This window comes from Lithobates pipiens, unplaced genomic scaffold (genome assembly GCF_037356315.1).
Source record: "Lithobates pipiens isolate NorthernLeopardFrog02 unplaced genomic scaffold, aLitPip1_a1.2 Scaffold_13, whole genome shotgun sequence".
Classification (NCBI taxonomy): Eukaryota; Metazoa; Chordata; class Amphibia; order Anura; family Ranidae; genus Lithobates; species Lithobates pipiens.
The window spans coordinates 121,510,848-121,525,936 of record NW_027507718.1 but is presented as its reverse complement, the minus strand read 5'-3'; the positions used below and the strand labels follow the sequence as shown (position 1 = coordinate 121,525,936).

General features: G+C 40.6%; 1 protein-coding gene across 1 annotated transcript in view; it reads right to left on the bottom strand.

The window, feature by feature from the left end:
• Nucleotides 1-15,089, bottom strand: part of CERS1 (ceramide synthase 1) — a 100,122-nt gene that overhangs the window by 13,690 nt on the left and 71,343 nt on the right. The window contains exons 4-5 of the mRNA XM_077475478.1: nucleotides 11,467-11,628; nucleotides 11,208-11,355 (exon numbers count right to left, since the gene is read on the bottom strand). Of these exons, the coding sequence (XP_077331604.1) occupies nucleotides 11,208-11,355; nucleotides 11,467-11,628 (310 nt within the window). The remainder of the gene's footprint in view (nucleotides 1-11,207; nucleotides 11,356-11,466; nucleotides 11,629-15,089) is intronic.

Here is a 15,089-nt window from a genome sequence, read left to right as displayed (position 1 = left end):
GTTATGGCAGCAGGTAGCTGCCAAAACCCTGGTATCTTTTTTTTTAAATCAAGCAGTCAGCTTTTATATAAAAGTAGTCCCAGTGGCGGATTCAACAGAAGATCACTTTTATAGGCAGCAGGAGAGGTGTCGCGCCCCCCCCCCCCCAGCCGATTCCCAGTCGTCTCCGAGCTTACCGGAGCCGTCAGTAAGCCCGAAGCCAATCTGATCCCTCAGATGCCTAGGCAGGGAGCCGAATGAGGGCAAGATAGCCCCCACTCAGCTCTATGCCCTTGGAGGACCAGAGCGACATCTGATGTCACTTCTGCCTCTTGGGCTTAAAGGGATTTTTTCTTCTTCTTCTTAAAGTCAAAATTACATTTTTTTTTTGCTTTTCAAGGTAAATGAGAGATCTGGGGTCTTTTTGACCCCAGATCTCTCAATTATTAGGACCTGTCATGCTTTTTTCTATTACAAGGACTGTTTACAATAAGAGTAAAAGTGATAAAAAAAAATAAAATTTTTTAAATAAAAAGTAAAATGAGAAAAAATTGAAAGCGCCCACCTCTCTGAGTTTGCGCACAGAAGCTAACGTATATGTACTTGGTGTTCAAACCACACATGTGAGGTATCGCCACAAATCGTTTGTGCGAAAACAAGAATTCTAGCGCACTGTAACTCAAGGAACCTGTAAAATGTTTAAATGTTGCCCATGGAGATTTTTAAGTATTGCAGTTTGTCGCCATTCCACGAGCGTGCCAAATTTTAAAGCATGACATGTTAGGTATCTATTTACTCTGTGTAACATCATCTTTCACATTATACAAAAAAGTGTACTAACTTTACGTTTTTTTAATAAAATTCATTAAAATTTATTTTTTCAAAAAAATTGCATTTGAAAGACCACTGAGCAAATACAGTGTGGCATAAAATATTGCAACAACCACCATTTTATTTTTTAGGGTCTCTGCTACAAAAAAAAATGTTGGGGGTTCTAAGTAATTTTCTAGCAAAAAATACAGATTTACACTCTATAATTCCCTATTAAATGCTGTAACTGATAACTATAACTGTTTCATAGTTTGTTAGGTTGAATAAAGACACCAGTCCATCCAGAGTGAGTGTCTACAATTGTCCCTTTCCCTGTACATTGCTACACCCACATCGGTCCCTATCCTCAAGGAGCCCACAATCCAAGGTCCCCATTCACATACTAGGGCCAATTTTGGACAGAAGCCAGAAGTCAATTAACCTACCTGCATGTCTTTGTATTGTGGGAGGAAACCGGAGTACCCAGAGGAAACCCACGCAGGCACAGGGAGAACATGCAAACTCCAGGCAGGTAGTGTCATGGTTGGGATTTGAACCAGTGACCTTCTTACTGCTAGGTGAGAGTGCTAACCACTACACAACTGTTCCTTGTGCCTTCAACCAAACTGTCAAACCATCAAATGGCTGGTGTCATAACTGATTACATGTGCACCACTATTGCAACTGCAGATCAAACAGAGGCTAAGATGGCAGGTTCCTTGGCTGGAAAGAAGAGGAGGGTTTAGTTCCAACTTAAAGTGGTTATAAACCCCATTCATGAAACCTGACCTTGGCACTTATATCTGTAGTGCTTTTCTCTCTACAAAGATCTAAGTGCTGTGTCTTTCTGCTGCTCTGTTCTTCTGTTATCAGCAGAGTCACTTCTGACAAGTTCTCCGATACATCAGATAACAGCAGCTGTAAATTTGTGTCGGGGGGAGGGTGCTTAGAGAAAGATTAGCAGAGAGCTTATCTATTCAGAGTACTGCTCTGCATGTTCCTTCCTTCCTCTGCCTATGTGGAGGGGGGGGGGGGGGGGGGGTGTGCCTTTCCTCCAATCAGACCCAGACTCCACACCCACTGATGAATGAGGAAACAAGATTTCTAACACGATCTGCACGTTCTAAACAGTATATAAAGCTGAAGACAGCAGATATACATGTAAAACGTATGTAGGGAGATTTGTTTCATCCCTGTGTATCATCTGTGTCTGTTCTCTTCACTGGGTATATGTGAGGGTTTACAACCACTTGAGCTCTATCTGATCACATGTATCATAGGCAGGCTATACAGATGAGCACCTGCAAACTGATAGCTACCCATGATCCCCATCTGCTCAAATAAAGGCATACCCCATTTTTAAGTACACAATGGGGTTTATTTTCTAAAGTTGTAAAGTGCAAAATCAAGCTCACTTCTGCATGGAAACCTATGAGCTTCTAACCCCAGCTTGTTCAATTAAGCTTTGGTAATAAAACCTGGAAGCTCATTGGTTTCTATGCAGAAGCGAGCCTAATTTTGCACTTTCCAGCTTTAGTAAATAAACCCCCATTGTGTACTTAAAAGTGGGGTATGCCTGTAATAATCATAAAAATCTAGACCGAAGAACATCCATAACCTACTCCCTTCCCCCAAACTAATAACCACTGGAACGTGAAATATTCAAAAACAGTAGATTAAAGAATACTCACTGATTCTTTTCTTCAGCCAGCACACACACTGTGCATTGATATATGGTTGTTTCCCACATGCTGAAATCAACATTCAGCCAAACACATGACAAAACATTCATTGTTAAATGAGGGAGTATACAATGAAAGAAGACCTTCAATGTAAAACAAAGTGCATACAATGAAGATTATTAGCTGTTTCACCCAAATTCAGATTTACGAGCCCCCAAGCTGTCTACACAAGTAACACTACATATAACCTCACTTTAATATTTAAACATCCATAATTACCTCATTCTATTGTTTATTAAAATTCCACTTTGTGACCTTTCCCTTCAGCCTCCTAAAGCTCCATAGCACAAGTACTTTGGAGTACTGTGGAATCTACTGCTGCATGAACTTCACTGACAGTTGTGGACAACTAGGCAGGAAATCACAGGGAAACGAGAGGAAGTATGGGATAAGCAATTATATGCTAAAGCACTGCTACAACAGTCAACTCTGTTATTATTATCCTAGAAGTCTGGCTCACATTGTTTAACCACTTGACCTCCGAAAGACTTATCTCCCCTTCCTGACCAGGTCATTTTTTGCCATACGCCACCGCGTTACTTTAACTGACAATTATGCAATCATGCAATGCTGTACCCAAATAAAATTGATGTCCTTTTCCCACATATAGAGCCAGAGGAAATTGGGTAAGATACACCAGCTGATTGGCTTACGCTGTGTAATCACAGCGGAAGCGAGCTGCCAAGGAGCGCATTCGCACCCCCTACCTGGAAGGGTCGAATCACATGCTGTATACTGTATAAGACCAAAGTCTTTCAAATTCATTTCTTTTGACAATGCAACAAAATCCTATTTTTGTGCTGCCACTTTACCTTTACCTTTGCAGTCAGGGGGAATGAAGAGCTGAGCCGTTGATTCTCCTACCGACGAACCGGAAGTGTGTTCTGAGACACCACTGACCAGGGAGCCCTAAGACTCCCTGGCCAGTCGGGTCACAGGAATTGCTTCTTGATTGGCTGGGGGAAGAATCAGGAAGATAATAGCGAAAATTAATTTGCTATTGTCACACACAACATTTTTTGAAGCCAATTAGAGCCTCAGGCTCTAATCATGTGCTTCAGAAAAAAAAAACATTGGAAACCATGCGTCTGATGCCTGCATTTAGATTAGGGGCTGGACGCATGTATTAGCCCTTGTACACACGGTCAGAGAGTCCGACGGAATGTGTCCGATCGGACCATTTTGTCGGATATTCCGACTGTGTGTGGTCTCCATCGGACTGTTTCGGTCGGAGTATCCGACGGACCAAGTTTTCCAACTTGTTGATAAAATTTTCCAACAAAATGCTCCGATCGGACATACTCCGATCATGTGTAGAGAATTCCGATCGGACAAAGTGCCACACATGCTCAGATCAAATTCCTACATCAAAGCTATTGGCTACTAGCCTGAACGTAGTCCCGTCGTAATGAAATAACGTCATCACGTTCTGAACGATTGGATTTTCCGACATCTTTGTCCGACCGTGTGTATGCAACAGTTTCGGACAAAATCCGACGGATTTGGTTGTCAGAATGTCCGACCGTGTGTACAAGGGCTTAGAGGGACGGCACCCCTGGGCTCCATATGGACGTGCTGGCACTGGCAAAAAGCCTTCACCACTGTGTTGCAACAGATCTCCATTTACTTGAATGGGTCGTGCTCGGCAGACAGTATCTCTTGTTGAATGAGACAGGGGATATCTTACCTTCTGTACTGCACTGTGAAGCAAAGCATCGCAAACGTTGTAGTATACAACCCTGTCCGCTTGCCTTTGCAGCTTGCGGGGGGGTTTATAAAATGAGGCTCAACCGTCAGTTTTTACTTTTGCATCTGCAAGTGTAAACTTAGCCTACATGATGTATTAACAAATACAGAGCTTCATTAATTTGTGTCTTTTAAATCTTCCTGGATTTCAATTTTCAACTATATCTAGAATATAATCACCATAGTCAATTGCATATGGTATTATCCAGTTATATCTTATTTTTTTATATTTATGTCTTAGATTCTAGTTTATATAGCCACTGGAAAGTGGTATAGGACACAGAGCTGGCAGATAAAAATATTAAAGAAGTTTTCCACTTTGAGCAAGAATTACTGGGGGAATTTGTGTCAGGTGGTAATCCCCCTTGAATAATTAATCTGCTAAATTCTAGTCTATTCAAAACATCTGCAGCAATACCACTCTAGTCTGTAAAAGCCATAGAATTAATTGTCATCAAAAGAAATGGAATCGTAATAAATAAATAAAAAAATGTTGAGCCCCCCAGGGCTGTGTTTTTGCTAAGTAACATAGATTTTGTCCCACCTCTCTAAATGATTGTCCAACAACGCTGATCAAAGCGACGGAGTTCTGCTGAAACGGACATGCCTACACACAATCACACCAAAGTCTGTTTGTTTAGAATGCGATGATGTACGATGGGACTAGAAAAAGGAAGTTCAATAGCCAGTAGCCAATAGCTGCCCTTGCGTCATTTTTGGTCCGTCCGAATAGCATACAGACGAACAGTTTTCCCAATAGGAATTGATTCCGTCGGAAAGATTTAAAACATGTTTTATTTCTAGGTGTCAGAATAAAAAAAATAAAAAAAGTCCGCTGGAATATCCGATGAAATGATTCCGTCTGACCTTTTCTGCTGGAAAGTTCCGGTTGTGTGTACACGGCATTACAGCATTTCTCTGGCAGCAGAATGAAAGACAGGAGATATAGATCAGAGGAGAGGTGAGTCTGCACACTGGCAGAGAGAGCAGACCCCAATCTTTTTTTTGTACAAGAACAAAATCGATGTCTGTACAGAACATAAGTGTACAGTAACCACGTACAGTGCACTAATTGGCACTGTGCTTCTTGTCTACTGTACTTCTTGTATTTGGATTACCTGATGACGGGTACTGAGTAATGTGCCAGTAATAAAGTAATCCATGGGCACATTACTCTGCGCTGGAAACACACGGCAAAAAGAAGAAGAGGTGAGGGTTGGCTATACCTCCTACCCACATTTTGCGCTTAAGTCAGGGTGGAGCTACAGCCAGCATTCACAGTGATAATAAAATGTTATAAATAATAATAACTATTTAGTAATAGTTTCAAAAACAACAGAGCAGATCCAAAAAGGACTAGGTGCTAGATGCACTGGGTTCCCTGGGGTAGTCACAAAGTATTTTTAAGTTGTAGTGATAGTTCTTCTTTAACCAACTTTTCTACTGGAGCATTTTTTTCTTTTTTTGTACACATGTTAAAATCTGCATTTGTTTTTGACTTTAAATCTGCAAACAATTATATACAGGCCATGTAGAACAAAACTGTGGCAGTTGCAATTTCTTTATGGTGGACAATGTTTGTGTAACTGTTCATCAAAACTATATTTTCAGGGAAAAAAATGACACTAAAATGAATTTTAGTAAATACAGACACAATATAATACCAACATTTTGATAAAATATTAAGGCTTGGTTCACATATATGCAAATTGGTTGTGGGTTTCCCCACATTCAATTCACATGACAGACAGGAAAGTGTGCTTTGCTCTCAATGGAGCTGGTTCACACAGCTCCAGGGCAGCCGCAGTCCACATTTGAAAAGCTCCTGTGCGTCTTTGTTTCGGAATTAGGTGCAAATTCCGGCAAAAATTCAGACCTGATTCACACGTGAATCAGTGAAAATGGACATAGCAGACCCTCTGCTGTGAGCCGTGGCCGCAGCATGTGTGAACCCAGCCTACAGATGGAGTTGCATCAAATAAACAGTTATCAAACAGGTTAGGCATTAAAATTATTCACATCCACGAAATGGTGAAATACGATGGCATCCAAAATTGTCCATAAACTGCACTTCAAAAGTCTTTACAGGATATCATTTTAGAGTTACCTGTGAATGATGGCCCTAAAACTATTGCTCTTGCAGTGATATTTAACATGTTTAGGTAAATGTACACACTATGCATGCATTTGCATTAGGTTGTGAGCACGAGGACAAAAAAAAATAGTTTTATTTATTATATTATAATTTTTCATTTTTTACCTTGTGCAACTGTGAGATGGTACAAAATTACAGTACCCAACATTGTCTATAAGCAATGCTTCAAAAACCTTTACAGCTCATCATTTAAGAGTCAACTGAGAATGTTAGCCCTAGAATTATTGCTCTCGTGATGGTACCTAACATGAGCACATACATGTACATGCACATTTGCATTCAGATGTTTGCGTAGAGCAACAAAGTTGCTTTTAAAAAATGTTTTTGTCGTTTTATTAAAATTACAATTATTTTTTTTCAATAGTTTATTGAAAGTTTAAGATAACACACGGGTAAGTACAGATACCTCAGCACAGGCATGTCTAAAATGAAACCTGCACATAGAAAGGTCAACACAGCAAAAATCCATTGCAAGCATAGAATGCAGATAATATACCTATGAAATGGTGACCCAGATTACCAGGTGCTAGGGAGTCTCTGTACCCCACAAGACATTTTACACGGTAGACTCCGATAATATATAAGAAGAGGCAGAGAAAGAGAGAGACCGAGGGTTGCAAAAATGTACATTTTCTAACACTTTTTCTCTTTCAATCCTTTTTATTGAAGATTTTGACAATAGCAAAAGTAAAGGATAAGGCCTCTTTCACACGGGGCGGATCAGTAATGATCCGCCCCGTGATGATCCGCTCGCTCAGCGGGGATCGCTCCGTTGTCCCCGCTGAGCCGGCTGCGGACAGGGCGGTCTCCGCACACTGTGCGGGGACCGCCCTGTCTGCTCTCCGCTCTCCTCTATGGGGATCGGATGAGCACGGACCGTGTGTCCGTGTTCATCCAATCCGCTCTGCAGACGGATAGGAAAATAGGATTTTCCTCCGTCTGCAGAATCGGACTGTTGCGGAGGCGGAGGAAATCGGGTGTCTGCGGATGTTCATCCGCAGACACCCGCTATCCCATAGGGATGAATGTATGTCCGTATTTCATCCGCAAACGGATGGATTAAATACGGACATATCGTCCGCATGTGTGAAAGGGGCCTTAATCAATCACAAATAGTAGTCCGAAAGCTTGACACTTAAGAAGATTTTTCCATTGCTATAAGGAAATATAAGGGATAACCTAAACATAAACAATAGAGGAGAGTACCTAGGTATTGTTAATTATAAAAGCGAGAGAAGTGTACCATTAATCAGATTAGATTTAAGGATTTATATGCTCAATACCATTGGTCTCACTCCAGTTGTACATTTCCATATTTGTGGTAACATTTTGTGGCCACTTCCAGATTGAAGGCATTCAGCCACCAAAATTCTACGCCAAAGCATGTTATCTGTACCTTACCTAATTGTAATAAATATGTTCTCTGGGTCAAACCCAGAGTTTACTTGTCATACATTCCATGGCTTTTGACCTCCCTCATGGGGAGACGATCACATCAAATGAACTACTAGAACAAACCTGATCCCTGAATTATCATAAGGAAGCAGCGTAGTTACTAATGGAAAAAGGAAGCCATAAGGCCAAGGAAGGAGAAGGAGGAGGCGAGAGAGAGAGAAAAAAAAGAGGGAACAAAGGAGAGGGAGAAAAGGGGAGAAGGGGGGTAGGGAGCTCCGTGCTCCAACCTTCACTGTCTAAATAACAATGTAAGTGGGCAAGGTCCTGGGATTGGAAGTCAGATGTTTGTTCCACGGATCCCATACCTTCTCAAACAGCTTAATTTTGTCATTAAGGATTGCCGTTAGATCCAGGAGAGTTTTTGTTTAAGCTGATCAAAAGGTATGATTTCCAAGACCTCGCAATGATGATTTTAGCCGACACAAATATATGTGATGAGTCTCCTCTGATGTCTCGGGGCCTCTTCCACTATGCTGCCTAGTAATGCATGTTTCAGGGATTTGATCAGATTAACTTAGGTGAGCGAAAAAATGTAATGATATACAGTGGTGTGAAAAAGTGTTTGCCCCCTTCCTCATTTCCTGTTCCTTTGCATGTTTGTCACACTTAAGTGTTTCGGAACATCAAACCAATTTAAACAATAGTCAAGGACAACACAAGTAAACACAAAATGCAATTTGTAAATGAAGGTGTTTATTATTAAAGGTGAAAAAAAATCCAAACCATCATGGTCCTGTGTGAAAAAGTGATTGCCCCCTAAACCTAATAACTGGTTGGGCCACCCTTAGCAGCAACAACTGCAACCAAGCGTTTGCGATAACGTGCAATGAGGCTTTTACAGCGTCCTGGAGGAATTTTGGCCCACAGAATTGCAGAATTGTCCTAATTCAGTTACATTAGAGGGTTTTCGAGCATGAACGGCCTTTTTAAGGTCATACCACAACATCTCAATAGGATTCAGGTCAGGACTTTGGCTAGGCCACTCCAAAGTCTTCATTTTGTTTTTCTTCAGCCATTCGGTAGTGGACTTGCTGGTGTGTTTAGGATCATTGTCCTGCTGCAGAACCCAAGTTCGTTTCAGCTTGAGTACACGAACAGATGGTCGGACATTCTCCTTCAGGATCTCTTGGTAGACAGCAGAATTCATAGTTCCTTTTATCACGGCAAGTCTTCCAGGTCCTGAAGCAGCAAAACAGCCCCAGACCATCACACTACCACCACCATATTTTACTGTTGGTATAATGTTCTTTTTATGAAATGCAGTGTTCCTTCTACGCCAGATATACTTGGACACACACCTTCCAAAGAGTTCCACTTTTGTCTCATCGGTCCACAGAATGTTGTCCCAAAAGTCTTGGAGATCATCAAGATGTGTTGTGGAGAAATTGAGACGAGCTTTGATGTTCTTTTTGCTCAGCAGTGGTTTTCTCCTTGGAACTCTGCCATGCAGGCCATTTTTGCCCAGTCTTTTCCTGATGGTGGAGGCATGAACGCTGACCTTAACTGAGGCAAGTGAGGCCTGCAGTTCCTTGGACGTTGTTGTGGGGTCTTTTGTGACCTCTTGGATGAGTCGTCGCTGCGCTCTTGGGGTAATTTTGGGCCACTCCTGGGAAGGTTCACCACTGTTCCATGTCTTCGCCATTTGTGGATAATGGCTCTCACTGTGGTTCGCTGGATTCCCAAAGCTTTGGAAATGGCTTTATAACCCTTTCCAGACTGATAGATCTCAATTACTTTCTTTCTCAATTGTTCCTGAATTTCTTTGGGTCTCGGCATGATGTGTAGCTTTTAAGGATCTTCTGGTGGACCTTACTGTGTCAAGCAGCTCCTATTTAAGTGATGCCTTGATTGTGAACAGGTGTGGCAATAATCAGGCCTGGGTGTGGCTATAGAAATTGAACTCAGGTGTGGACAACCACAGTTATAGTATGTTTTAACAAGGGGGGCAATCACTTTTTCACACAGGGCCATGATGGTTTGGATTTTTTTTCACCTTTAATAATAAACACCTTCATTTACAAATTGCATTTTGTGTTTACTTGTGTTGTCCTTGACTATTGTTTAAATTGGTTTGATGTTCCGAAACACTTAAGTGTGACAAACATGCAAAGGAACAGGAAATGAGGAAGGGGGCAAACACTTTTTCACACCACTGTACTCTGATCCAAAAATGCCCCACTGTGGGGCACTCTCACCATATGTGAAGCATTGTCCCCTCCTGACCACAACCAGTCTAACCAGTACTATCATAATAGCACTTTATAGTTCGCCTCAATAATGGAGGTGTTAATGATAGATCTCGATGTTGCTTTTTAACACTTTTTAATTTTTTTTTTCATTTCACTTTATTGCTAATAATTCCCCCTATATGATAGCACGGGCAGGTGACATGTTCTCTTAGTGACTGGTATAGGAGAGCTTTAACCCCCGCCTACCTGTACAGGGAGGAGTTCAGTGGCACCAAACATATCCGAAAGGCATGGGCAAATTCATTCCTCCAAGGTCCACCCCATAAATGGATAAGGGGGACCCCAGGTGTGCCTATACAGCCCTCGAAACAGAACATAAAAAGGAGATGTGCACAAAAGGGTAACAGTACAAGTCTAATAAATAAAAAGAAAATTAACAAAATAAAACCCATAAACCCTATTGGTATAACCCAGATAACATTATCACAGATCTGCAGAATTCAGGTCTCTAGACTTATCTTGACCTGGATTTCCAAGGTGTGGGAACAAGTTAACATGCTCCTATGATAGGTTCCATAGTCCCCCAAACATGGATATGATTTGATGGGACCCACCTAATGGGCATGTTCCAAGAATAGACAGAGGCATTGTGTGTGAGAGAGTTGTAGTGAGAATAAATATACAAGCTGCAGAATAAACCACCTCTTCTCTCCCTTTTACTACCTTTGACCCATTACCCTTTTCCTATCCCTTGTAATTCAAATTTACTGTATGTATATGTCTATTTGTACATAAACCCTTATTTTAACATCTGACTGTCCTTGAATAAAATCAATTAAAGCCCAAATAGAGCACATTGTTCAATGTTGCCATCAGCAGGAGCTGACTTTTTATTTTGTACCTATTCCTACAGATGACAGTATAACCCAATCTTAAAGAACAGAGGAATCTATGTCCAACAATAACCTCAAACAAAAGGATTTTATGGCAAGTACAAAAAAAATCTAAAAAATTTTTTGTTCAGATTTACTTAAATACAATCGAACAGAAACATGCAATATTAATGTCATGTTTTGAGAAATTAAGTCATTGCAGTTTGTGTAAGAAACTGTCACAAAGTTGCGTACTTACCAGAAACCAATAAATATTCATAAGTGTCAGTGCAAATAGGAGAACATTGAAGAAGAAATAAAAAGGGATGTCTGGATTAGACTCAAGGCTGGAACAACAAGTGACATAAAGCACTTTCATAGGAAACCAGTAGAGTCGGAACCAGAACCTGTAGGGACAGGAATGTGACACTATGTAGAACTATATAAACAATTCGATATTTAGCAGCTGATGTGAGAGGTCACATATATACGACAGGTTTAAAAATGTATCACCTTACCAGCTCACGCTAAATAGGACAGATCCAATATCTGTAATGATGCTGTTCACTCTGTGGTAGGTTCCACCTCTTGTTTTGAAGTAGACGTTTAGTTTGGAAAATTCTAAAACTATGTCATTAACATCATGATGAAAAAGTACCAGAATCCCAATGTTGTGGTACCTAGAAAAACACGTGATAAATAAGCTTGTCATTAATTCTGCAGGTTACAAATTGACTTTTAATTAAACAGTGGGGTTGATTTACTAAAGGTAAATAGACTGTGCACTTTGCAAATGCAGTTGCATTCATTTTCCCCAGATCAGCGACACCTGATGAAATTTCAATTTGTAAAGAATACCCAATCAGGGCAAGGAAAGTTGAAAAAAAACTCATTTGCTGAACATCAGTGGCGGCTGGTGCTAAACTTTTTTTGGGGGGCAGCAAACAAACCCCCTCCCCCAGGTCCGCTCTCACCCCTCCAGGGTCACAGCACCATGGATTCCCCAGCTTCTTTTCCCGGCTAAACCAGTCTTCTTTAGATCCACCTCCTGTCCTGATTGGGGAGTGGAGAAGAAGCCGGAAACCATTAGCAAATATTAATTCTCTAGTGTCACAAGTAGAGAACTGCACCCGAGCCCAACCTTTCTCAAGCAAATTAGAGCCTCAGGCTCTAATCGTGTGCTTAAAAAAAAAAAAACTCAGAGAAAGCTATGAGTCTGGAGCCCTGCGTGCAAACTAGGGAGGGGGTTCCCCTGCGCCCACTATGGACTGGCCGCCACTGCTGTACATAATTGAATGATGGAAATCAGCAGAGCTTCACTGCATTCACTAATCTCTGGGGAAAATTCGTGCAAATGCACTTGCAAAGTGCACAGTCTATTTGCATTTAGTAAATCAACCCCAGTGACTTTCAAATTGGAGTATCAATATTAGTACCATTTTAGTTAAAATGGAATGAAAATAAAGGGAAGATTACTTAATAACGGTAAGGCAAACAGGGAAGAGGGCTTCCCAGCTCATCATATGCTTATGGGTCTGGTGATACAGGTCAAGAATCTGGGCCCCATTCACACTTTGCGATTTGGAATCAAAGGCAGAATCGCCACGATTTTACCTGCAATTCCAAATCACATGGCAATCGCTGCAAAACACGCATTCTTTCTAAATGACAACCCAAATGTGGTGTGATTTTGCAGAGACAGAATCAGGTGGCAAACCCAGAAAAATACGCCTTTAAAAATCACGTGAAGCTTGTTGCCCATAAAAGAAGCAAGAGCTGCTTTTGGGTGAGAAACAGCCCTAGGGTAGCCTATTCAAGTGAATCGGCTGCCCTATGCAGGACACATAGAACCACATGAGAATCGCACTTTGAAAATCACAAGCAGGAACGCTTATTCCAGCTACATGTAGTGTAAATGGAGTGCAAATTACAGTGCAGACAGAATGCAACTGAAATAAATGCATACATGCATGGATAACACCAGATAGATATCCAAGCGGATATTGCTTCCTTTCAGTACATGGAATAGAGATCTATAGGTTAGATCTAAGTTAAATCTAACTCTAATGTTTATACATAACTATCCTGCATTATGCTGATTACTCACTTCACCTCCGGAAGGTTTTACCCCCCTTCATGACCAGGCTATTTTTTTGCTATTCAAAACTGTACCAGTTTAACTGACAATTGCACAGTCATGCAACGCTGTACCCAAACAAAATGTAAAACTTTTTTTTTTTGCACACAAATAGAGCTTTATTTTGGTGGTATTTGATCAATTTTTTATTATTATATAAACAACAAAAAATGACATTTAAAAAAAAAAATTATTATTTTCTGCTATAAAAAATATCCCATAAAAAAAATCTAAGCTCTTTTTGTCCAAAATGTATTCTGCTACATGTCTTTGGTTAAAAAAAAAAAAATCCCAATAAGTGTATATTGCGTGAAAGGTATAGCATCTACAAACTATGTATGGAATATATACTGGAATATTTATTTATTATTTGAATACTATTAATGACTGCGATCAGCGACTTATAAATAACGTAAAATTAGTGCATTACCAAACAACGCTTTATTCAAATTCTAAACAACCAAAAGATCTTCACAAAAATGCTCCTATAATAGCGTTGTCAAACAAATCACACCAAAAAAGGTCCAACTGTGGGGCAATGTCACCAAGTCCAAGCCCTCACTTCAATAGGCAAGCCTAGGCATTTTAGGAGATGCACTCACTCCCTCAGAGCTAAACCCACCAAACTGTGGGGTAAAGTCCACCAAAGAAGGTCCAACTGTGGCCGGATGTTTCAGGCTCCTACACTTAGGCATCCCCTATAATTAACGTCACTCCAGCCAGAAGCAACGTCCACACTTTTTAATGAATGTTTGATACAGTTTTTATGATGCAGCCTTAAAATCCACAAGCAAACATACCAATAAAAATTGTAACAATCTTTACCCATCTTCAGTGGCATGATTTAAGCCCCTTGTTCCATGGTCGGAGGTGCACTTAGTAAATGAGCCTAGCACTCCAGGGGAAGCCAAGAACACAGTCCCCTTTCCTATACTCCAACCACAGTAAATTAGACTCACTACTTATATAGGCTCCTGCCAGAGAGGGCATGAATTATATATCATATCATAGTGAGGAGCAAGTTACTGCAGCCAAACAGCAGCTTTTACTAACAGGGCTCCCTCTGAAAGAGGACTGAGAAGGGAAAAATCGAGTCCATACCTTGGACTGCTCTGTTAGGTCTGATACATTTAGGTCTATGTATTTTATAGAACTATGAGTTCTAGCATGGAACTACATGTCCCAGCATTTATACTGGAACTAGTACTGTATGTCCACAATGGAGAGGAAGCAGCAGGACTAAAATATGGAATATGCATTTCATATTCTTGCTACTGTCGCTGTGATTGTCATTGTTGGATAGGGGGAGATTTACTAAAACTGGAGGACTAAGAATCTGGTGCAGCAGTGCATAGTAACCAATCAACCTCTAACCTCTGCTTGTTCAATTACGCTTTGACAATAAAACCTGAAAACGCTGATTGGTTTCTATGCAGAATTGCACCAGACGTTGCACTCTTCAGTTTTAGTAAATAACCCCCATATTGTCATGATTGTCCATTTGCTGCCCATATAGTGTCACAATTGCTCACTTGTAGCTGTCATATTGTCCGCCAATTTGTTGCTTCAGGAATTTAAAGAGTAACAATTCCCTCTGGGCGATCAATATATGCTGCAAGAATTTAAATCTAAATTGTATTACATTTTAGGGGGAGTTCTGTACACCAATGATGTAAATAACTAATTCAGGTTCCCATATTTTACAGAAAATTCCAGCATTGCAGTTTGGAGAGGAAAGGTAATTTTTAATAACATTAAATTAAAACACGGCTTGTGTAGCAGTTATATATGATATACAATTTTCTTTTTATTCTTTTTTTTTTTTATTCAGGAAAGTGGAGTTACCCTTTAGGTAAGCTCAGGACCACCCTTTCACTATAGCCAGTATATACTGCTCTACTTCTCTTCATATTTTCCCTGCACTGACAGACTGGCAGTAGAGTTTCCTGTCCTCCGCTGAACTAGTATTGATCACCAGAGTTTAATGAAAACAAATAGAGCTGC